The sequence below is a fragment of the Malaclemys terrapin genome, chromosome 15 (genome assembly GCF_027887155.1).
Source record: "Malaclemys terrapin pileata isolate rMalTer1 chromosome 15, rMalTer1.hap1, whole genome shotgun sequence".
Lineage (NCBI taxonomy): Eukaryota > Metazoa > Chordata > Testudines > Emydidae > Malaclemys > Malaclemys terrapin.
The window spans coordinates 3,552,958-3,577,484 of record NC_071519.1 but is presented as its reverse complement, the minus strand read 5'-3'; the positions used below and the strand labels follow the sequence as shown (position 1 = coordinate 3,577,484).

The 24,527-nt window shown below is 56.8% G+C and overlaps 1 protein-coding gene and 1 non-coding gene across 6 annotated transcripts in view; both read right to left on the bottom strand.

Moving 5' to 3' along the window:
• CHD3 (chromodomain helicase DNA binding protein 3) overlaps positions 1 to 24,527 on the bottom strand; it is a 58,766-nt gene that overhangs the window by 23,961 nt on the left and 10,278 nt on the right. Inside the window, exons 2-12 of one of the 5 annotated variants that reach the window (XM_054049508.1) lie at positions 18,919 to 19,037; positions 18,164 to 18,337; positions 15,363 to 15,487; positions 7,186 to 7,424; positions 6,114 to 6,244; positions 5,275 to 5,422; positions 4,363 to 4,425; positions 2,717 to 2,892; positions 1,967 to 2,200; positions 1,081 to 1,284; positions 692 to 903 (exon numbers count right to left, since the gene is read on the bottom strand). In XM_054049508.1, the coding sequence (XP_053905483.1) occupies positions 692 to 903; positions 1,081 to 1,284; positions 1,967 to 2,200; positions 2,717 to 2,892; positions 4,363 to 4,425; positions 5,275 to 5,422; positions 6,114 to 6,244; positions 7,186 to 7,424; positions 15,363 to 15,487; positions 18,164 to 18,337; positions 18,919 to 19,037 (1,825 nt within the window). The remainder of the gene's footprint in view (positions 1 to 691; positions 904 to 1,080; positions 1,285 to 1,966; positions 2,201 to 2,716; positions 2,893 to 4,362; positions 4,426 to 5,274; positions 5,423 to 6,113; positions 6,245 to 7,185; positions 7,425 to 15,362; positions 15,488 to 18,163; positions 18,338 to 18,918; positions 19,038 to 24,527) is intronic. The other 4 variants (XM_054049511.1, XM_054049509.1, XM_054049512.1 and 1 more) reach the window with 4 other exon arrangements.
• TRNAK-UUU (transfer RNA lysine (anticodon UUU)) lies at positions 20,442 to 20,514 on the bottom strand. The gene has a single exon. It is a non-coding gene; the product is annotated as a tRNA-Lys (tRNA).

Genomic DNA, 24,527 nt, shown 5'->3' with positions numbered 1-24,527 from the left:
GGGCTGGCGGCTGGAACGGGCTGCGCGGCTCTGGGCAATCAGCTGACAGCCCCCCGCCCAATGCGCAGTGCGGTGTTGGGGACTTTGGGGACAGAAATGAGGGTCCCCAGCTCTCCGCGGGGCCGCCCAGGGGTCATTGAGGGTGGAGCAGCGGGAGAGGGGGAGACACCCAGGGCCCCAGGGCAGCGCAGGAGCAGATGGGGGCACACCCAGGGCAGCGCAGGGGGCAGACGGGGGGCACCCAGGGCAGTGCGCGGAGGGCAGACGGGGGGCACCCAGGGCAGCATAGGGGGCAGAGGGGGACACCCAGGGTAGCGCTGGGGGGCAGACGGGGACACCCAGGGCCCGGGGGGGGGGGCAGACAAGGGCATGCCCAGGGCAGCGTGGGGGGCAGACAGGGGCATGCCCAGGGCCCTAGGGCAGCGCGGGGGGGCAGACGGGGACGCCCAGAGCAGCGTGGGGGGCAGACGGGGACACCCGGGGCAGCGCAGGGGGCAGACGGGGGGCACCCAGGGCAGTGCGCGGAGGGCAGACGGGGGGCATCCAGGGCAGCACAGGGGGCAGACGGGGACACCTAGGGTAGCGCTGGGGGGGCAGACAGGAACGCCCAGGGCAGCGTGGGGGGCAGACGGGGACACCCGGGGCAGTGCAGGGGGTAGACGGGGACACCCGGGGCCTCGCCCTGGCCCACCTGTGGTTGATGATGCGGTGAATGGCCATCCACTCGGGCTTGATGCCGTAGCGGTAGAAGCGTTCCTCCATCTGGGCATAGAGCGGGTCTTTGCTCTTCCGCTTCTCGCTCTTGCCGTCGTCCTCACCAGAGCCGTAGTCTAGCGGGGGCGGCTCGTCCATGTCATTCTTGCGCTGGTAGTTGCGGTACATCACCAGGTGGAAGATCTCCAGCTGGGCGCCGGGCAGGGAGAGGAAAGGGGGTGAGGTGCTCGGCCGGCTGAGCCCCGGGGCAGCTACTGGGGCTTTGCCAGGCTCCGCACAGAGCACCATGCACCCCAACACCCCCTGGCCCATCCCGCGCCCCCACACCCTCCCGGCCCATCCCCCCAGCCCCCCCCGGAGAGCTACCTGCAGCTCCTTGGCCCAGGAGCAGTGCCAGTACGACTGGCCAACCCACTTGACGAAGAACTCCCGCTCCGAGCGCCCCTGCAGCGCCTTGGGCGAGGGCTCATCCGCGGCGGCGTCGGGCGGCCGGGGCACCAGCACGGGCGGGGGCGGCTCCCCCCAGCGCCAGTGCAGGATCTTCTGGACCCGGCCCTTCAGCACAGGGCACTGCGGAGGGGATGGAGGGAGAGTCAGGCCTGCCGCGCCCCCCCCCGCCCCCCCCCCCCCCGACGCCCACCCGGGCACCGGGTCCCGCTCGGATTCAGCGCCAGCTCCCCCCGATCCCCGCAGGGTCTGCTGCCCCCTTGCACTCTGGGCAGGACTCCACTTCCTGTCCTAAAAAGGCCCTGTTAGGTTTGGTCATCCTGCCTCAGAACAGCTGATATGCCCCACCCCAGAGGTGGCTGCATCTCAGCACTGGATGAGGGGTCCCTGGGTAACCAGCCGCCCCGCCCCAGAGGTGGCCACATCTCAGTGCCAGGCGAGGGGTCCCTGGGTAACCAGCCGCCCCACCCCAGAGGTGGCTGCATCTCAGCACTGGATGAGGGGTCCCTGGGTAACCAGCCGCCCCGCCCCAGAGGTGGCCACATCTCAGCGCTGGGAAGGGGTCCCTGGGTAACCAGCCGCCCCGCCCCAGAGGTGGCTGCATCTCTGTTCCATTTTTCCAGCTCTCCCCACGTCCACGAACTCCCAGTCTCTCTGGGATCCCACAGGACGAAAAGGCCCCAGAGCCGCTTTACAATGCAGAGATCTCCCCGTGACGCTTTTCCCTCGGTACTCAGCCCGGGGAGGCCAGTGGGAGGGGGCCTGGGTCTCCCCCGGCGCAGGGAGTGGAACAGGGGGCCCCTACCGTGCAGCGAGGGCAGAGCCATTCGCCGTTGGGGATCTCGGGCAGCGGCGGGTTGAGGCAGTGGATGTGGTAGGAGGAGATGCAGGCGTCACAGCACAGCAGCTCCCCGCCGTCCTTGCAGACCCGGCAGTACTCCATGTGGTCGTCCTCCTCCTCCTTCTCGCCTTCCTCCTCCAGCTCTTCCTCGTACTCCTCGTCTTCCTCCTTGGCTTCCCACTGCACCCCCTCCTTCTCCTGCGGGGGGAGCGAGGCAGCGGGTGAGACAGGCGAGGCCGAGAGCGCGAGCCACACGCAGGCGCCCAGCGAGACGTACGTCCAGGCGTGGGCCCAGGCGCCCAGCGGGACGCATGCCCAGGCAGGGACCCGACGCCAGGCGTGGGCCCAGGCGCCCAGTGGGACGCACGCCCAGGCAGGGACCCGACGCCAGGCGTGGGCCCAGGCACCCAGCGGGATGCACGCCCAGGCAGAGATCAATAGCCTCTCTCAGAGAAAGCCGGACTCTCTTCTCTCCAAATTCGAGCAGCCTGCCCAGGGAAACCGAGTCAGACTGGTCGGCTTTTCAGCAGCCGCCAGCACTCAGGTCGCCCAGATCACACGTGCCAGGCCTCCAAGGGCACTGATTTCTCAGTAGCACCCAAAATGCACCAGGCACTCCTGGGAAAGGCGGCGGGGGGGTCTACGGGGCACAGGGATGGTACCTAGGCGGGCAGGGGGGCGGGGGGAAGCCAGGAAGGAACAGGGGTGGCTTACGCAGTGGGGACAACTCCATTTGCCCTCGGGCGCCTTGTCGAGTTCGGGGTCCAGACACACCAGGTGATAGGCCCTGGGGCAGGTGTCGCAGAGGATGATCTCGCCACCCTGTTGGCACACCTCGCAGTAGTCCTGGTGGTCCGTCTCGTAGCCATCAACCTCCTCCTCGCCCGGCACTGGGAGGGGACACAAAAGTAGACGCTGCAGAAGGCGGCGCCCAGACCTCCCGGGACACGCCGTTCCCGCAGGCCAGGAAACGGATTTCCCGTCCCCGCGAGGTCAGGATCCCCACCCAGCCATCCCGTTTCAGGCCAGGCCGAAAAGCTCAGAAGTTCACCGATCGCGGCGGGCTGAGCAAACTTTCTCTTTTCCTCACATCGGGTCAATCAAAACAATCTGTTTGGCGACTTTCTAAAACTTTGGTTTCAATTTGGACCATTTCCAAACTTTTTTTGTAGTCCAATTAGCTCATGTTTCAAAAGCGTTTGCAATTCTGACCGTTCTTCCAGCGGAAAATGTGCATCTTTTTCAGTCCAATCAGCTTGAAATGTGGCTGATTTCCACCTTTTGGGATCTAATTCGCTTCCCTTTCAAAAACATTCATGATTTTGACTAGTTTCAATGTTGAAAATATTCCCAACTTCAACCTTTTCCCAGTCGAATTCTAAACAAAACGGCATTTCGAACCAAAGAATGGAAACCACGATTTCAAGATTTCTCCTGTCCCATGAATATTTTTGAGAGTTCACGGTATTTTTTCCCTGCCTTGAATCGGGTCGAAAACGTGACCTCTCAAAAAACCAATCGAGAACAGAACGATCAGAATTTTTTTCCCGTTTTGGGACGATCAAAATGATTCATTTGGAGAATCTCATAATGGTTCGTTTCAATCGCGAGCGCTTTTCCCCTCACAGCCTAATTAGCTCAGATTTCTGAACAAACAGTTGTTTCCAACTGGAACTTTTCATGTCGACGGTTTCGAACCCCTCCCCTCTGCCTTGGGATTTTGGTTGAGTCGGAAAAATTCCCCAAGCCCGACCTGTTCTGAATGCTTTTGGATTTCACAAATCGGCATTTTCCGATGATGAAGAAACAATTCATCGAAAGATTCCCGCATTGTCCGTACTAGGAGCAGAGGAAGTCTGGCTCGATGGAGGACATGGGAGAGCTTTATCCCTGCCCAGCTGCGTTAAGTCACTTCCTCTGTGCTTCAGTTTCCCCACTTAGCCTCTATCTATTCAGGGCTTCTCTACAGGCTACTTAACTAAAAAAAAAATAATAATAGATAAAAAAACCCCAATTTGAAATGTGAAATTTACCAAAACAAGCTAGAAACCCACTGAACCGGGACACAGGAGAACTGGGTTCTGTTCCCAGCTTGGCACTGGGCAATTTGCTGCCTCGTGCCTCAGTTTCCCTTTCTCTAAATGGGCATAATGACACCAATCTCCTGTGGAAAGCACTTTGAGATCTGCTGCTGGAAAGCACTAGATAGGAGTTAAAGTCTGTTATTATAGGAACTAGAGACGCTCTGGTTCAACCACTCAAATTCCTTCAGGGAAGTGTCCCCCAAGGAGGTCAGACGAGATACCACGATCCCTCCCCAGCCTTGGAACAGCTCGTCTGGGTGGGGTGCAGCCTCTCACCATGCGTCTGCGCAGCGCCCAGCACCACGGGCCCCCGATCCTGGACTGGGATTGCAGAGATCGCTGTAATACAATAACGGTCAGAGTTTGCATCACTGTCGTACCCACAGGCTAGCTCAGGGGGGTGGGGAATGGGGCAGGGGCCTGTCCCCTCTAGGGGGCGCTGGCTCCCATCCGGCCCCAGGGCAGGAATTGCCTGGCACAGGAAGGCACGGAATGAGACATGGGACCTTTCCGTTTTAAGGAATGCCGGAAGATGCTACCTGACCCCCTCAGACAGCTCATGCCCTGAAGCACGGAAGTGAATGGCCGACATCCCAGCTTGTCTACCTTGGGATCCTGGACTGATGCACGTCAAGTATTTGAATACTACACATATCGCACTGAATCACAGTTGTAAGCTACCGGGGCCTTTTTGCACAAGCCGGGGCGAGCTACATCTTAGGGACTGCTGGCCCGAGTTAGACCATCTAGCGCGGTCTCCCGGCATGCCCTCTGGCACACCGGCTCTGACCCCTGGGCCCATCTAGCCCGGTCCCCTGCACGCCGGCTCTGACCCCTGGGCCCATCTAGCCCGGTCCCCTGCACGCCGGCTCTGACCCCTGTGCCCATCTAGCCCAGTCTCCCGGCACGCCGGCTCTGACCCCTGGGCCCATCTAGCCCGGTCTCCCAGCACGCCCTCTGGCACACCGGCTCTGACCCCTGGGCCCATCTAGTCCTCTCTGGTACACTACAAACCCCTCTGCTGCAAGCCGGCGACAGCTGGAGCGTCTCTCAATCAATTTCGGCCCACGGGCTGTCATTCCAATGGACATATCTGCTCTGCCCCCTGGGGAAAAGCTCCTCTCACCCTGAGAAGCCCCACCACTGGCCAGAAAGCTCCTCCCGCCCAGCTGCCAGGGCCACGCTCACCCTTCTTCCTTTTCCTGCCGGGTCGACCCCGCTTGAGTTTCTTGACCCGCCCCGAGCTGTCGGAGCGCACCGAGGAGCTGTGGACGCTGGAGTTGTCGACATCAGACTCCTCCTCCATCTCGCCCACCTCGTCGCTCTGAAACACATGCTGTACATAACCAGAGCGGCCCTCGTTAGGAGGGGCTCGGCCAGAGGCGCAAACAGGAGGGGGCGGGGGGAACGGGGACGGATGGCGGGTCACGTGGGGTCATCGAACCTCCCCCGAGACCTGGCACAGGAGGGGCATCTGTGGGACCGAAGAGACCAGGGCCACGGATTAGTGGGGCCCCCGCGGTCGCACATGAGACCCAGCTGGGACAGGCCGTGTCCTACCCGGCGCCCCGAGGCCGGGGATAAAAAGCCCGCCTGTTGGGACCCGTTACTGCAAATACTCGGGCACTGCGGCCCGCAGTTCTTCGCACCACGGAGGCTTTTCCCAGCCTCCTGGGTCAGCACTCGCCTGGGAATGCTCTTAACGTCGAGTCCGAAGGCTGCACCTGCATGCTTCAGTTTCCCCCAGGGGTTACCGAAAGCCGGGAGGGCAGGGCAGCAGGTCGTGACGGAGGTGTGACGGCAGGAAGCGCCGAAGGCAAGTGGGCTTCTCTCGGGACTTGGGACGTAGGACCCTGCTGGAGCATGGGTCAGTAGGGTGCCCCGAGTCCCAGCCCGGTTATTTTGAAGCATGGATTCGAGCCGGGGAGACCTCGTGAGAGTTGGGGACCGGCGTGACCACCCTCCTGACCACCCAGCCCCCACCCCTGGCTCCCCCCACACCCACGGCCCCCAGGGGCGTGGCTTACAGAGCTGCTCTTCTTCCGCTTCCCCCCGATCATGCCCAGCTTGATCTTCAGGGGAGCCATCCTCTTCCCCTTCATCTTCCTCTTCATCTCCGGCACGCGAGGGCTCTTGCTCCGCCTTTTGTGACCCGGCCCTTTTGTCAAAGAAAGTGAGATGGATCAAAGGCTCCAAATCCACCTCCTGGACAGGCATGGCCGGCCTCCTGTCTCAGAAGGGGAAACTGAGGCACGAGGAAGGGACCAGCCCTAGGTCACAACGCAAGCAGCTGGGGGTAGAACCCAGGAGTCCGGGCTCCCAGCCGCCCCAACCCACCAGCGCCCCCTCCCCTCCCCGAGCTGGGGAGAGAACTCAGTCATCCGGGCTCCCAGCCCCCCCTGCTCTAACCACTAGCCCCCACTCCCCTCCCAGAGCCAGGGAGAGAACCCAGGAGTCCTGGCTCCCAGCCCCCCCTGCTCTAACCCACTAGCCCCCACTCCCCTCCCAGAGCCAGGGAGAGAACCCAGGAGTCCTGGCTCCCAGCCCCCCCTGCTCTAACCACTAGCCCCCACTCCCCTCCCAGAGCCAGGGAGAGAACCCAGGAGTCCGGGCTCCCAGCCCCCCCTGCTCTAACCCACCAGCCCCCCCTCCCCTCCCAGAGCTGGGGAGAGAACCCAGGAGTCCAGGTGGGTGGGGAGGGGAATGAGACACAGGGCCTTTCCTCTCCCTGCCCTGATGCATCATGGGAATTGTAGTTGCAGGTGCCCCATGCAGCTATTGTCCTCTATAGGCCAATATTCCTGGTCAGACTACATATCCCATGATGCACCGTGGTCTTGGAGAAGGGGTGCATCATGGGCATACCTGGGCAAGAAGCATTGTGGGTATTGTAGTGGTGGGTGCTTCATGCGCCCCTTCCCCTCTGTAGTCTGGGGTCCCTGGTGGGATTACATCCCCCATAATGCTCCCCCATGGTCTTGGGGGAGGAGAAGCAGTGCATCATCATAGTCCCTGGCCCTGGTGCATCCTGGGAGATGTAGTCCAACCCCCTCCCTCACCCCACAGGAGACAAGCGGAACGGGAACCCGGGCGACTCACCTTTCCCTTCTTTGGTTTTGGCTTTGCGGATGGGAGCGGGCTGCGGCTCGGTAGTCACGGCCGAGACGGCGGCCGACACCTGCTCAGCCACGGCAGCTGCCGCCGCCGCTGCTGCCGCCGCCACAGCCGCTGCCGAGCCCTTGAAGGGGTTGTTGGCGCTGAACTCCCGCCACTTGGCGCCCAGGATGGTCATCATCTTGGACATGGGGATCTTGGGGTTCTTTTTGGCAATGAGAGGCCTGTGCGGCATGAGACAAAACGGGGGGGAGGGTGAGTGCGGCGGCGGCTGGGCCTTTGGGAGCAGAGTCCCCCCTCCCCACTCCAGAACTGAGCGCCCCACACCCCCTGCAGGCTCCCTGCGACGAGCAGCGGCATGGGTCACTCCGCTGCTCTGCCAAGAGTTCCCGGCTGTGCTCGAGCCCTGATCCGCCCCTCCCCCTTCCTGCCCCCGCCCTGCCTCTTCCCGTCCCCACCCCGCCTCTTCCTGCCCCCACTCTGCCCCTCACCGCCTCTTCCTGCCCCTGCCCCGCCCTGCCTCTTCCCAGCCTCGCCCCACCCCATTCTGCCGCCTCTCCACCTCTTCCCGCCCTCGCCCCGCCTCTTCCTGCCCCCACTCTGCTCCTCCCCGCCTCTTCCCACCCCATTCTGCCCCCTTTCCACCTCTTCTTGCCCCCACCTCACCTCTTCCCAACGCATTCTGCCCCCCTCCACCTCTTCCTGCCTCCACCTCGCCTCTTCCCGACCCATTCTGCCCCCTCTCTGCCTCTTCCTGCCCCCACCTCACCTCTTCCCGACCCCGCTCTGCCCCCTCTCCGCCTCTTCCTGCCCCGGCCTCGCCTCTTCCTGACCCTGCTCTGCCCCCTCTCCATCTCTTCCTGCCCCGACCTCGCCTCTTCCTGACCCTGCTCTGCCCCCTCTCCACCTCTTCCTGCCCCGACCTTGCCTCTTCCCGACCCCGCTCTGCCCCCCTCCACCTCTTCCCGACCCCGCTCTGCCCCCCTCCACCTCTTCCTGCCCCCACCTCGCCTCTTCCCGACCCATTCTGCCCCCCTCCACCTCTTCCTGCCCCCACATTGCCTCTTCCCGACCCATTCTGCCCCCTCTCTGCCTCTTCCTGCCCCCACCTCACCTCTTCCCGACCCCGCTCTGCCCCCTCTCCGCCTCTTCCTGCCCCGGCCTCGCCTCTTCCTGACCCTGCTCTGCCCCCTCTCCATCTCTTCCTGCCCCGACCTCGCCTCTTCCTGACCCTGCTCTGCCCCGTCTCCACCTCTTCCTGCCCCGACCTTGCCTCTTCCCGACCCCGCTCTGCCCCCCTCCACCTCTTCCCGACCCCGCTCTGCCCCCCTCCACCTCTTCCTGCCCCCACCTCGCCTCTTCCCGACCCATTCTGCCCCCCTCCACCTCTTCCTGCCCCCACATTGCCTCTTCCCAACCCCGCTCTGCCCCCTCTCCGCCTCTTCCTGCCCCGGCCTCGCCTCTTCCTGACCACGCTCTGCCCCCTCTCCACCTCTTCCCGCCCCCACCTCGCCTCTTCCCGACCCCACCTCGCCTCTTCCCGACCCATTCTGCCCCCCTCCGCCTCTTCCTGCCCCCACCTCGCCTCTTCCCAACCCCGCTCTGCCCCCTCTCCGCCTCTTCCTGCCCCGTCCCGCCTCTTCCTGCCCCCGCTCTGCCCTTTCTCCACCTCCTTCTGCCCCAGCCTCGCCTCTTCCTGACCCCGCTCTGCCCTCTCTCCACCTCTTTCTGCCCCCACCTTGCCTCTTCCCGACCCCGCTCTGCCCCCCTCCACCTCTTCCTGCCCCCACCTCGCCTCTTCCCAACCCCACCTCGCCTCTTCCTGACCCATTCTGCCCCCCTCCGCCTCTTCCTGCCCCCACCTCGCCTCTTCCCGACCCATTCTGCCCCCTCCGCCTCTTCCTGCCCCCACCTCGCCTTTTCCCGACCCATTCTGCCCCCCTCCGCCTCTTCCTGCCCCCGCTCTTTCCCCCTCCACTTCTTCCTGCCCCCACCTCGTCTCTTCCCGACCCCGCTCTGCCCCCTCTCCGCCTCCTCCTGCCCCTACCCTGCCTCTTCCCGCCCCTGGTCTGCCCCAGGCCCTGCACCCACTCCACCCCTTTCCACCAAGCCCCTCCTGCTGCCTCTTCCATCCCCACCTCTTTCCACCCCTGCCCCGCCTCTCCCCACCACCTCTTCCTGCCCCTGCTCTGCCACAGGTCCCACCCCCGCTCCACCTATTTCCCAAGCACCTGCCCCGCCTCTTCCTGCTCCCACTCCTCTGCCTCCCCCCAGTGCCTCCTGCATGCTGCCGAACAGCTGATCACTGGCAGGTGGGAGGCGCTGGCGAGGAGGCGGAGGAGCTGGTCAGCGGGGCTGCCGGCACAATTTTCTTTCCCGTGGGTGCTCCAGACCTGGCGCACCCACAAAGTCGGCACCGATGCCGTCCCTGCCATCGGAGTTAGCACCCGCGGAGACGCACAGGCTTAGTTCAACACCTCTCTGAGCAACTGGCTCAGGCTCTCTGCAGACACCAGCTAATCTCCGGGCAGCTCCCTCCCCCCCAGTGCTATCCTCTCAGGCAGATGTGCCTGGGTCAGTCACGTTAGGGGCAGTTCACACCCAACGTGGATTTGGTTTCAGGCTCTCTGCAGACTCAGGCTGCCTTGGATAACCCTCAGAGTGAAGCAAGTGTTTTCTGGGCTGCCGTAAAAGCGCCAGACTTTGGTTTTGCTTTTGAAATGAAAGTCGCGATTTGGGAGTGCAACTGATTCACAGCCAGGTCAGAGGAGAAACACGCCCGGAGCGTTAAATTCCTCTCCCTCCATTACCCCGGCATCAATCCCTGAAGCCAAGGGAGACATTCCAGATTTACACCGGCAGCAAAGGAAGCAGAAGCTGACTCTACAGCGGCTCACCAGCAAAACAGCACCGAAGGTGCTGAGACTTTAGGATCACAAGCATATTTCTGTGTTCACAAAGTTAAGAAAGCAGCCAGAGCCTGCACCGATACCAATCTGCACCAGCACAGGCTTTGCTTGAAGTAGTGTTCCTCATTACTTCTACTTTAGAGCGTCGGGAAACAGGCCCAGAGAAAGGTCCCGGGCGTCAGCAACCCCCAGACCTCCAAATTCCCAGGCGGGGAGACTCATTGCAAGCCGCTGGAGCTTGCAAGTTAGCAAACCGTCGCCTCGGCTGCAGAGTTGTATCACAACAGAACCCAGACGCCCCAAATCGCGGTGGGAACCCGACGGGGCCAGGTCACGAACGAAGGGCAAGAGAAGGCGGCGGTATGGGCTAGTGCACGGGGGACCGACTGGGACGCAGGACGCCTGGGTTCTGGTCCCAGCTCCACGACTTCGAGAGACTCCCTGCTCTGCTCTGTGCCTCGGTTTCCCCTCGCACCCCATTGTTTTGCCTATTTAGGCTGTAAGCACTTTGGGGTCTGGGACAGTCTCTCTCGCTATGTGTCTGTGCAGCACCCTGCACCCCAGGGACCCTGATCTCGGTCACCGGGTGTGTCTGTTAAGTGCTGGCAAAACAGGGAAGAAGGATGTTCTTTGTTCTTTTATGTTGACACCTGTCCTTCAGTCTGAATAATTTACCACCCTGCCTCCTAATGCACTAGCTAAGTGGCGAGAAGCACATTAGGCAGAGATAATGGAGACTTAGTCACATGTGAAGCCCCACTCGAGAGATAGGTCAGCTAGTAGATAAAACACTGACATCTCAAAACCTACTTGGAATAGGAGAGGCCCTTAGAAGAACGCTGGGCAAAAATTTTCAGCCAAAAAGCCCCCCCTCCCCTCCCACCACGGATTTGGCGTCGCCGATGAACATTTGGTGAATTGGTGTTGGTTTCACCGAATTGTTCGCATCAAGGGAAAAGAAATGACCCGACATTCCAAATGAGCCCAAACGTTTCATTTAGATGGATGGCCCACACCCGGTCAGGGTGGTGCTCTGTCCCGCTGTAGTGGGATACACCGAGAGGCTGAGGAGTTGCTACCCTGTTGCGCACACTCAGACATTTATATGATCTCATCAGACAGGAGAAAGGGCATAAACACAAATAGAGAGGATGAAATTTCCCTTCTGGGCAGGTATTTTCTAATGGCGGTTTTATTGCATCTGAAACATGCAACACTGGCCAATGCCAAGGCTCATAGGGCTAAACCAAAGGAGCAATTAAATATCCCTCTATGCAGTGAGAGTTGAAAGAACAGGAAGCCAATGCCCAAAGCAATGCAGAGCAAAAGCTAAGGGTGTTTCCATGGGATTGATTTGGTTGCAGTGTGCGTGGGAGAGAGAGAGTGACAGCAAGCCAGCGGAAAGCGAGAGAAAGGAAGTCGTGTCCTAGGAGGAGGCCAAGGGACAGAGCTCCTTGGGCCACAGGGCTGGCTAGCAGTGGCATAGCCAGGTGGAAGGAACAGGGAGAGCAATAAAAAAAAAAAGGCACCACCCACGCTTTTACTCACCCGGCACCTAAGAGGATATCTGACTTCTATCATCCATTTCTCCTCTGAACGGAAACAACCATCTGGGTTTTAAGAGGGGCAACGCCCCCTCTCTTTGTGACGCATTTCTGCTCTGTAGCACACACATCATCTGTATTCCCCTCTTCATTAGACAAATGCCCGTCAGGGATGGTCTAGATAATACTTACTTCCGCCAGGAGTGCGGGGGACTGGACTAGGCGACCTCCCGAGATCTCGTCTATGATTCCGGTTAGAACGACAGCCCGATCCTGTTGATAAAGGATCAGTTCGGAGTCGCACCCCGTTTTTACAGAGCACACCAAGGGATCGTGACACGGCGACTGTTCCGCACTGCCAAGCTGAAGGACTGCGTCCCATTTTGGGCTTTAACAGCCACGTGGCCAAACTGGAGAGAATCCAGAGAAGAGCAACAACAACAAAACGCTCAGGGCTTTAGAAAAAACGTGACCTATGCGGAATCCCAGGCACTGCTACAGGCTGGGGACCAACTGGCTAAGCGGCAGTTCTGCAGAAAAGGACCTGGGGATTACAGTGGACGAGAAGCTGGATATGAGTCAGCAGTGTGCCCTCATTGCCAAGAAGGCCAACGGCATTTTGGGCTATATTAGTAGGAGCATTGCCAGCAGATCGAGGGACGTGATTATTCCCCTCTATTCAGCACTGGTGAGGCCACATCTGGAGTATTGCTTCCAGTTTTGGGCCCCCCACTACACAAGCTTCCAGTTTTGGGCCCCCCACTACACATGTGGACAAATTGGAGAGAGTCCAGAGGGCAACAAAAATGATCAGGGGGCTGGGGCACATGACTTACAAGGAGAGGCTGAGGGAACTGGGATTGTTTAGTCTGCAGAAGAGAAGAGTGAGCAGGGATTTGATAGCAGTCTTCAACTACCTGAAGGGGGGTTCCAAAGAGAATGGATCTAGACTGTTCTCAGTGGTGGCAGATGACAGAACAAGGAGCAATGGTCTCAAGTTGCAGTGGGGGAGGTGTAGGTTGGATATTAGGAAACACTATTTCACTAGGAGGGTGGTGAAGCACTGGAATGGGTTCCCTAGGGAGGTGGTGGAATCTCCTTCCTTAGAAGTTTTTAAGGCCTGGCTTGACAAAGCCCTGGTTGGAATGATTTAGTTAGGATTGGTCCTGCGTTGAGCAGGGGGTTGGACTAGATACCTCCTGAGACCTCCTCCAACCCTAATCTTCTATGATTCTATGATTCACAAACACAGTTTGCGGATATAAAGTGGCCACCCATACATAAAACGCACGAGCGACGTGAGTACAAACGAAAATGTCATACGGCGACGTCTTTATATACTGCTCTATAGACTGTATGCAAATATATGCACAATATTTAGATTCCAACCGATGTATTTTATAATGATATCGGTGAAAATGAGAACAACAGAACATGTTCAGTAGTAGCGCACTGTGACACTTTGGTATGTTTATGTGGGATTTTGTACGCAAGTAGTTTTTAAGTGAAATGAAACGTGGGGGTACACAAGACAAATCAGACTCCTGCAAGGGACACCGTAGTCTGGAAAGGTCTTGGGAAGAGAAGACTCGGTCGCAGTCTTCAAAGCCATAAGACGGTTGTTATAAAAAGGACGGGGACCAATTGTTCTCCATGTCCGCCCACAGTGGACTGGCCTAGTGGAGGCCAGACCTCTCGAGATCCAACTCACAGAAAGAGCTGATTTGTCAAATCAGACACCAGGTGGCGCTCCCAGCCCAGCTACGGCCTCGGGGAGTAGGGAAAAAGGCCACCGCTTGTGGGGATATTCTGGTTCGGGCCCTAGAGGCAATCGGTCCCAGCAGCATTGTTCCATCCTGAGTGGTGGGGGTCCTTTGCAAAGGACCAGGACGAATATTATCCCTGTTTTACAAACAGGGAAACTGAGACACGGGGGAGGTGGGCAGAACGCACATCTCCTACCTCCCAGCTGGGAGGTCTGTGGGGTGGTCCCCAGTAGTCGGCGCCTCAGCCAATCCTCTGAAGTGGATCCGACCAGGTCCCTTCCTCAGCGGCGCAAAGGATGCTGGGTGCAAAGAACGGACCTGGTGAAACGCAACCGCCAGTGCTATCCAGGGCTGCTCCCCTGATCTCTGGGCCCGGGGAAGGACCAAAGCTGACACAGTTGAAAGGAGCCGATAGACACCCAACTCGCTCCAAAGGCCTGCGGGAAGCCAAGCCGGAGAGGAGACCCCCGATGGAAAACACTGAGAAGTCAGCTCCAGTCTGAGTGCTTCTGCTATTCGGGGAACCCGCTCTGAGGGCTAATTAGGCGACTACCGATGCCTTTAATTCCTCCCGGGAACCAGCTGGCAGCCGCCATGGCTCCCGTCGCTCCGGGCCTGGAATTCCACTTGAATAGACTTGGCGCCGGCTTGGGTTTTCTGGGAGGGCTGGAGGTGTTCGCTCTCCGCGGCCAGGACGGCTGCCGGCTGCGCTCGCCAGGCAGTAAGGAAGCCTTCTTGGCTGCAGATCCTCCCCTGGCAAGACTAGGATCTGACTCCAGCCCCTCAGCTGGCTGCCGCAAACTCCCTCGCTCAAGGGCGCCAGCGTGAACCCTGCCAGCTCCCCACGGCATTCTCCCGGGCTTCTTGGGGCTCTGCCAGCAGGCACTCAGCCCAGGTCCCTACAGATGGGTGAGGCATGACGGAGGCGGGCTGCTGGGGCGTCATCGGGGTAATGACGGCATGGCAGAGCCCGTGTCTCCTGGCTGACCCTCCTCCGGGCCTAGCACAGCGGGCTGAAGAGTGACAGGGGTCGGCAGAGGAAAGACCCCCAGCTGGTGTCAATGGGCGTATCTCCGTTGGAGTCAACGGGGCCAGATCCCAGCCGGTGTCAATGGGCGTCTCTCCGTTGGAGTCAACGGGGCCAGATCCCAGCCGGTGTCAATGGGCGTCTCTCCGTTGGAGTCAACGGGGCCAGAACCCAGCTGGTGTCAATCAGCCCTGGCTCCACTGACACAGGATACCGGTCTTCTTGGGGTTCCTTCTCCCCGAACAGCTGGTGCTTCCGAGCGTGGGGGGAGCTGAGACTGGATCCACTTCCTCCTCCCGCTTCAGGATCTGCTGGCGGCAGCTGCCGCCAAGGGGGCTGGGGCAGAGGGAGACGGCGACGGCTTGGTCCAGGGTCGTGATCAGCAGCGGGGACATATTTTAGGATTGGGGGAGCCTTTTCATCCTTCTCCTCCCCAGCCATAGGGCAGGCAGACCTGGGACAGCACCCCACCGCCAGAACAGAGATGCTCTAGAGCAGCTCCATGCACCCCCATTAGGCACTACTAACGAGCTCATGAGTTCAGTGCTGCACAGAACTCCCACCCTGCCCCGACCGAGATCGGGGCCCCGTCGTGCTGGGCGCTGCACAGACCCCCCTGGCCAAGATCAGGACCCCATCACACCAGGCACCAGACAGACCCACCTGACCAAGATATGGGGCCCACCACCCCATAGAGATCCCAATGAAGGCCTGCCGGGCGCTGCATGAGGTACAGTTCCTGTCCAGAAACCTTCCTCTCTGCCCAGACAACGGGTGGGAGGGGAGACGACCCACCCGAGGTCAAATGACAGGGCAGGGGCATGAACAGAACCCAGGTGTCCTGACTCCTAGCTGCCACCCACTGTCCACCCTACAGCCTGATTCAATGGGAAATCCGAAGACTCCAGGATCTTACCTCATGAACTGGCTGAAGGCTTTGTAGTTGGTGAGCGTGTGATAATCCTCCTCGGAGAATACGTGGTCCACGTCTTCCAGCCCCCAGGTCATGAGCAGCTGGGCCGAGGACTTCTGCTCCACCTGCTGAGCAAGCCAAAAGCTCCCCGTTAGCCAGATCCTATCCAAAGAGGAGGATACACCCCTGCCCTCCCAGTGGGAGGTTTCCCAGGATTGGCACGTGGAGAGGAAGCGTGAGGGACCACCAAAGAGGCATCCTAAAGAATCCAATCCTGAGAGATCTACCATTCTCCTACGTCCCTGCTAGAGACAGGATATAATGGAGCATCCATACTGAATTGCCAAGGATCCAGTAATTAGCAGCAAAAGGGAGAGGGCAAAATAGAGCCATAGCATTCACGGCCAGAAGGTTCTACCAAATCATGCAGCACAGCCTCCTGTCTAGTGCATGGCCAGCCACGTACTAAACCCAACAAGAGCGGGGACCTTTCTCGGTTTTCCAGTTCATGGGCAATAAAGTTTTTCAAACTTCTCGGCATCTCCAAAAAAAAAAAAAAAAACACCCAACGGTTTTGGGTCAAACGCAACTTTTTGCTTGCCCGGAAATGAAATGATTGGTTTCGATTTCCATCAGGTTTCATTTTAAAAAAAATAAAACGAAGGGAAATTTTGAAAGTTGTTTAGAAGAAAACAAAAATCAAACGTTTCGTCTGCAAACTTTTTTTTTCCAAAACATTTTGGATTTTTTCAGAGTAAAACAACAGGAAATGAAGAAATAGAAAATCGCTTTCAACTGAAAAAATCAAAATGTTTCATTTCAGTTTTGAGCCCTATTTACCATTTTTGTTCAATGAACCTCTACCTCGATAGAAAGCTGTCCTCAGGAGCCAAAATATCTTACCGCGTTAGAGGTGAAACTGCGTTATATCGAACTTGCTTTGATTACCGCGTTCTATCCGGATTTGTGTTATATCGGGTCGCATTATATCGGGGTAGAGGTGTATTAGATGAAAAGTCGTTTAGAAACAGTTTGAATTTTTCAGCTTTTTTTTTGTTCCTAGGAATTTTTTGTTTGTTACTTTGCTTGGGGACCAAAACTATTTGGCAAAATGGATGCAAATTTGTTAAATGTTTTGGTGCCACTGAATCTATACTTTTCAAACACTCCCGATTTTTTCCACATGCAAAACTTCCCACTGGAAAATGTGATTTTGTCAAAACTGACTAAATGCTTCATTTCTCCCAAAGCGGGAAAATCAAAATGAGAAATGTCACTTCAATTTTTGGTGGAACAGATGGGGATTAACTGAGGCTGGAGCTCCGAAGCAGAATTATACCCATCAGAGGAAGGGAGGGTCAGGAACGGCCTTCCAGTGGGGGGCACGAGGGAGACAGCCGAATGAGTCTGAAGACGGACCTTGCCCAGTGTCTGATTGGGGGCCTGCCGTAGCTGACACGAACTTGGTGACTCAGGCGTTCCCTGCCTGTCCTAGGTCTCAACTAAAAAACAGTTGCTTCGTTGCCGTTTTCCATTTTCAGATTTCCCGTTTTGGGGAGGGGGTTCTTCCCACTTTTTCTCAGGGAGGTTAATCAAAGGGTGAAAGAGGGAAAAAAAACCCAAATCCCAAAGCTGAACATCGGAACAAACTATTTTCAATTAAAAAGAAAAAATGTGGTTTCGAAAGGAAAATTCTCCCCAAACCCACAACATTTTGCTGGTGGACAATTTCAGATTTGGGATTTCCCCAACGCCATCCATTTGCCCCGCACCTTGTCCGACAGAACGGCAGTTCCAGAGCGCTTTGGACAGGGGCGATTTCTGTCCCAAGGCAAACTCAGCTTCGAAACAACAGGGAGGAGGGAAACTCCGCTAATAGGGGAGTTATCTTGAGAAAGAGCAGGTGCTTTGGAATGGCTGAAGGGCCTACCAGAGTTTATGCACCTAACTCCTGATGTCCCTTGTGCCCTTTCCAAACATCAGCCAAAAAGCAGATTTTGAGGCAGAAGTTTGCTAGCAAACAGGCCTCTGTCCAGAGCGAAGCAGCTGTCAGCCCAGGCCGATCTAACCACGCCGTCCATTTGCGCGCGTTCCGTGGCCCGCTGCTTCGGTTCATTGCATGCACAGGATAGCAAGGAGTTGAGGCAAGCTCCCAAACGGCGCTCGCTAAAATCCAGTTAAGCTCTCCCGCCACGGCTCTGGGAATCCCTCTCTCCAGCCGCCCTGTTCACGCGGGGTCCAACGGCTCGTCAGGTTTGGGGGTGGACCGCCTGTTGGGATCCTCCGGGGACATCTTGCCTCATCAATCCCCTGCCAGGGCAGGGAAATCAGGCAGTGGGGGTATCTCGGTCTCTGCCGGGTTAGTCTCTGGAGATGGTTAGATCTTTGGGCTCAGTTGAGGGGTAAGTGGGTGGAAGTGACTGGCCTGTGCTAGACAGGAGGTTGGACTGAATTGGGGGAGGGATAGCTCAGTGGTTTGAGCATTGGTCTGCTAAACCCAGGGTTGTGAGTTCAATCCTTGAGGGGGCCATTTAGGGATCTGGGGCAAAAATCTGTCTGAGGATTGGTCCTACTTTGAGCAGGGGGTTGGACTAAATACCTCCTGAGGTCCCTTCCAACCCTGATATTCTATTCTATGAAACCTGGTGGCCCCATCTGGCTTCACAGTCTATGGGAATATCGGCTCCAGCCCGTGAAACGGATCCAGGCGATGATTTCCCCTATACGTGCAGAGGGCCACCGGGGTAGGGGGTTTCACCCCAGAGAGCTCGGCCAGCAGCGGGGGGTGGATCGCTGCTCTGTACCTTTACTTTCTGGCCTGCATCACCATCCACCTTTTTCCGGCGTTTGGTCTTTTTCTCCTTCTTCTCCCGGTGCTTCCGCCGCTTCTTCTTGGCTACCCCTCCATAGTCGCTGCTCCCACTCTCCGACTTCTCCCGGAACTCCTCCCGGTCCGACTCAAACTCATCCTCACTCACCTGAGGGGCGAGAGGGGCAAAGTCAAGAGGGAGCTAATTGGCGAGGAACACAACAGCTCCCAGCGGGGACAGGGCGGATGTCAATCTCGGTCGAACCGGCTGGAAGGATTCGAGGGGGGAAATCTCTCATGTGCCCCGGCTGTTATGCGTTTCATCAGTAGATCTCAAAGCGTTTCACAAACGAGGTCGGCATCAGTTCGCAGATGGGGAAACTGAGGCACGGTGGGGGTGGGGAGGAGGAGGGAGTGATTTGCTCTAGGTTATCCAGTGTCAGAGTTGGGAATAGGATCCTGCACCACCAATACATGCTGCCCCCAATAAAGAGGCCGAACGGATTCTGGGCGTGGGGTTTGAGCCTTCTCGGGCTGAGGAGATGGGCAGGGCCGATAAACACAGCTCGGCGGCAAGATCAGCCCACCGAGCTCAAAAAGGACTGTGTCCCCACATAGATTCCCCTCCCTGTCCAAGATCAACCCGCCCCACCCTCACACCCGCTGCTCCCTCCCCGTCTGAGATCACACACACACCCCGCCTCCAGCTGCCCCGCCCCCGACGAGTCAGCCGCCCGGCAAACTGCTTACTAATTTTTTGCGCTTCCGGGGCTTCCCCGGCTTGTTCTCCTTCTGTTTGCGGGGACCCCTTTTCTTCTTCTTGACGCCCAGGGCGCTCTCCAGGTTCCTGAGATCCCCATCTTCTTCGTCTGCAGAGCCGGGGGGAAAGAAAAGATAAGTAAGTCAGCACCGGGGAGCGGGCTGCCGGCACCAGGATTCTGTGCGTCTTGCTGACATGCTGAAGCAAACTGTCTTCCCCCCCCGGCTCCCTCTTCGCCCACCCCTACAATCCACCCTGCCTAGAATCCTCGCCTCTGAGCAGCCGGGGCCAGGCACTAATAAGCCGAGAGCCCCTGAACACAGCCGCACCGTCCCGCGGGCCCGGAGCTGCCATCTGTTCTCCACACCTGCCGGGCACGGATTACAGGCCCCCAAGGAACTGGGCTCAGAGCCCGGCTCATCGCATTTTGCAGCCACTCGAAGCCACCGCACTGAGGACGCGCAGGGACCTCCGAGGTGAACGGCAGGCCAAAGAGCCGCAGGGGAACGGTTTGAATCTCTCGGCCGGCGTCAACCTTAGCTCCCCATTCATTCTCTCCTGCACAATCCTGAAGTCATAAGGGTGCCAGACTGGGTCAGGCCTCGCTACAACTAACCTAGTATCCTGACTCCAACAGTGGCCTGAGCTAGCGCACTGGGGGAGCATACAGGACAATTATGCTGTGACCCACTGTGCGCTACCACTTCTCGTAGCCTGCGGTTTAGGGTCACCACGAGCATGGGGTTGCATCCCGGACCATCTTGGCTAGGAGCCACCAATGAACCTATCCTCCGTGAACTTTTTGGAAACCCAGGGATATTTTTGGTCTTCGCCACATCCCCTGGCAAGGAGTTCCACAGATTAATCATGCAAAAAAATGACTTAGAATCATAGAAGATCAGGGTTGGAAGGGACCTCAGGAGGTATCTAGTCCAACCCCCTGCTCAAAGCAGGACCAATCCCCATCTAAATCATCCCAGCCAGGGGCTTTGTCAAGCCGGGCCTCAAAAACCTCTAAGGAAGGAGATTCCACCACCTCTCTAGGGAACCCATTCTAGTGCTTCACCACCTTCCTAGTGAAATAGTGTTTCCTAATATCCAACCGAGACCTCCCTCACTGCAACTTGAGACCATTACTCCTTGTTCTGTCATCTGGTACCACTGAGAACAGTCTAGATCCACCCTCTTCGGAACCCCCTTTCAGGTAGTTGAAAGCAGCTATCAAATCTCCCCTCATTCTTCTCTTCTGCAGACTAAACAATCTCAGTTCCCTCAGCCTCTCCTCATAAGTCATGTGCCCCAGCCCCCTAATCATTTTTGTTGCCCTCTGCTGGACTCTTCCCAATTTTTCCACATCCTTCTTGTAGTGTGGGGCCCCAAACTGGACACAGTACTCCAGATGAGGCCTCACTAATGTCGAATAGAGGGGAACGATCATGTCCCTTGATCTGCTGGCAATGCCCCTACTTATACAGCCCAAAATGTCATTAGCCTTCTTGGCAAAAGCGAGACTCACCCGAACAGGGACTTGAACCCTGGACCCTCAGATTAAAAATCTGATGCTCTACTGACTGAGCTATCCGGACTTCCTTTTCTTCGTACTAAACCAGCTGCCTCTGCGTTTCAGCGGGTGAGCACTGGTTTGTGTACGGTGTGAAAGGGTAAAATGACACTTCTCTGAGTGCAAGGGAAATTGATGGGCCCGCGTTGGACAGGCCAGATTACATGATCTAACTGGCCTTCAACGAAACAACGGGCTCAATTCCATTTCTTTCCTGCACCAGCTTTACGTAGACGCAGCTCCCCTGGCTAGTGAGCCAAACCTGGCTGGATAGTCGTGGTTCCAAACCATTGGGTGGCCATTCATTATGCAAACACGCCAAATCCTCTCCACTGGCGTTTTGAGGGAGTGTTATTATTGTTTGTTTTTTGCAATAATACGGAAGCATCGGCAGGCCCCAGCTGAGACCACGGCCCCCGCTGTGCCAGGAGCTGCACAAATACCTCGTCAGAGACAAGTCCCCGTCCCAAAGAGCTTACAATCGAAATCAGCAGAGAAGGGGAAACCGAGGCACCAGGCATGGGAATGACTCGCCCACCGACGCACAGCGGGTCAGCAGCAGAGCCAGGCCTAATGCCAGTCCAGCACCCTGTCCAGTTAGAGTTTAAGGCCAAAAGGGCCAATCAGATGCACCAGCCAGGCAGCTAGAAAGCGGATTATTCGCACAACATCAAAGCACCGGCCCACTGTGCCCAATGTCCCATCTCCAGCCCTGGCGATCTCTGATGCCCCAGGGGAAAGTGGCTCCCACTCCCCGATACCAATTGCGCATCAATTCCTTCCTGACCCCTGCAGGCAACTTGGCCGGAGCCCTGAAGCATGAGATTGGCTCAGAGTCGTTGTCCTAACTGCACTAAGTTACTGGGCTCCTTGCAAATTTTGGCGTTCCCAGTCGACGCTGCTGAGAATAACTGACGTCAGGAGCAAAGAACCGGGAAACGTTCTCTTTCCGTAACGGCATTTGCACCGCAGGAAGAGCAGCTTTTGGCATTTCACCCCGGTCCAACGATTTCCTTCAAGTACCGCGTAAGTCACAGAGAAGCCAGTGCCAACCCAGAAAGCCTCCTAGGGATGGAGTCACACGTTATCTATTAAGGATTATTTACATAGGGAAATTGAGCGGAATAGCTGTTCCACAAAACCTCCCTGTCAGGAACAGCGACAGCGCTTTCGATTCTCACCCTCCCTTCCTCCAAATTAACTTTCAAGCCTTCACATGCGTCTCCAAAGCAAGGCCGCACCAGGTCAGAATGCATCTTCCTCCTCCTCACAGCTGGCAACGGATTTCCAGCAGCAGAGATACGCCCATGCAATCCCCCTCCCCCCCCCCCCCCCGGGCTAAATGCTATATTTACTCCGAGGACCCTGTTATTTCACCAAAGGGCAGACAGCTGTGTTCTGGTATTTATTCCTTCCCTAGGGTCGTGCTACTGATCCATGCAGCTGTGGAAAACCAACCATTATTAGGGCTTTTAGGGTGAAACAGATATTTACCCGTTACTCTTCTCTTGCAAAATAATAAATACACAGCGTCAGACATGAGTTCGGGCCTTGCATAAAGCGAAATTATGGTTTCTAGGCCGACCCGGATGGTCATTTCACACCCCTCCCCCACCCCGTTGTCAATTTCACAGTAGACAAAAATATGGGGATCTGGCAGGCAAAGTTACACCTGCAAGCTACTCCCTCGCAGACCCGAGCCCCAACGCATCACAGAACCGTAAGGCTGGAAAAGACCTAGAGAGGACAACTAGACCATCTGCAGAAAAGGACCTAGAGGTTACAGTGGACGAGAAGCTGGATACGAGTCAGCAGTATGCCCTTGTTGCCAAGAAGGTCAAAGGCATTTTGGGCTGTATAAGTAGGGGCATTGCTAGCAGATGGAGGGACGTGATTATTCCCCTCTATTCGGCACTGGTAAGGTCTCATCTGGAGTACTGTGTCCAGTTTTGGGCCCCACACTACAAGAAGGATGTGAAAAAATTGGAGAGAGTCCAGCGGAGGGCAACAAAAATGATTAGGGGGCTGGAGCACATGACTTACAAGGAACGGCTGAGGGAACTGGGGTTATTTAGTCTGCAGAAGAGAAGAATGAGGGGGGATTTGATAGCAGCCTTCAGCTACCTGAAGGGGGGCTCCAAAGAAGATGGATCTAGACTGTTCTCAGTGGTGGCAGATGACAGAACAAGGAGCAATGGTCTCAAGTTGCAGTGGGGGAGGTGTAGGTTGGATATTAGGAAAAACTTTTTCACTAGGAGGGTGGTGAAGCACTGGAATGGGTTCCCTAGGGAGGTGGTGGAATCTCCTTCCTTAGAGGTTTTTAAGGCCTGGCTTGACAAAGCCCTGGCTGGGATGATTTAATTGGGGATTGGTCCTGCTTTGAGCAGGGGATTGGACTAAGATACCTCCTGAGGTTCCTTCCAACCCTGATCTTCTATGATTCTATGACTAACTATTATCTAGACCATCCCTGACAGGTGTTTGTCCAACCTGCTCTTAAAAACCTCCAATGATGGAGACTCCACCATCTCCCTGGGCAATTTATTTCAGAGCTTAACCACCCTGACAGTTAGGAAGTTTTTCCTAATGTCCAACCTAAACCGCCCTTGCTACAATTTAAGCCCGTTGCTTCTTGTCCTATCCTCTGGGGTTAAGGAGAACAATCTTTCTCCCTCCTCCTTGTAACAACCTTTTATGTACTCGAAAACTGTGATCATGTCCCCTCTCAGTCTTCTCTTCTCCAAACTAAACAAACCCAATTTTTTCAATCTTCCCTCATGTTTTCTAGACCCCTCATCATTTTTGTTGCTCTTCTCTGGACTCTCTCCTATCCGTCCCCATCTTTCCTGAAATGAGGCGCCCAGAACTGGACACAAGACTCCAGCTGAGGCCGTATCAGCGCGGAGTAGGGCGGAAGAATTACTTCCTGTGTCTGGCTTATGACGCTCCTGCTAATGCAACATCGAGATGCTTTGGTCTAACTAAAGTCATTGGGCTCACTACAGGCGTAACCGGGTGAGACCACAGGAGGTCAGAGTAGATGATCCTTCCGCCTTAAACTCCAAGAAGTCTCTAGGTCTCTCCAAGGCAGTCAGCCGAGGGACCCCGCTGCAAATCTAAGCCAGGAGTGTGAAGAACCCCAAAAAAACCCAGCACCGTGGCAGACCCGATGGTAACTTACATGCCTGACTCGTTTACAAGACATTCACGGTTCGAAGCTCTAACGCTCCGCCGTCGTCTCCCCTGCTTTACCAAAATGCAGCCACCTCTGAGAGGGTGGAGCCAAGCGACACCGTGACAGAGTTTGAGACAGGAAGTGAACTGTTCCCATCACCATTCTTTCCTCTAATACCACTTCCCCCGCTGCGACCTTGGCGCCTCTGTCCCCCGAGTCCTACCCAGCTTGTGAGATCTGATGGGACCATAGCCCAAGACGGACCACATCTGGCGAAGCCAGCAGCAGCAAACCCATGAGTCAATCACCTCAGAGCAGCTATCGAATGTCAGACGACCGGGATCCTGGCAAGGCCGACGGCGGTTTGAAACAAGCAAAGCTCTGAGTTATGTGCCGAAGAGCAGAGGAAAGAGATTTTGGCTCCCTTGCCTGTGGCTCAGGGTAGTATGAATGACAGAAGCCAGACCTTGGGAAAAGGGGATTTTTTTTTAATCCACTGGACACTGCCAAGCCAAAGCCTTCAAAAGCCATGAGTCAGGCCGCAAAGAAAATCATGAGGTCGACTTAAAAAAAAAAAAAAAAAAATCCTGAGATTTAAAAAATAAATAATAAATCCAGGGTTCCTCCCACCCCCGCCCGGTTTTATGTTTTTAAGCTTTCCCCCACAACCGAGAGAGGTCACAACTTGCTATTTTCAAACAACCACAGCTGAAAGTCTCACCTAATCACATGACTCTGGGAGCTGAGGATTTAAGGAAATCAGGAAATGGCGCAAGAGTTTTGCAGCACCATCCTCAGCATACCGGCAAAATAAGACAGAGCTTGTGGGATGCAGCACGCCCCTGTTCTCTTCTCACTCACCC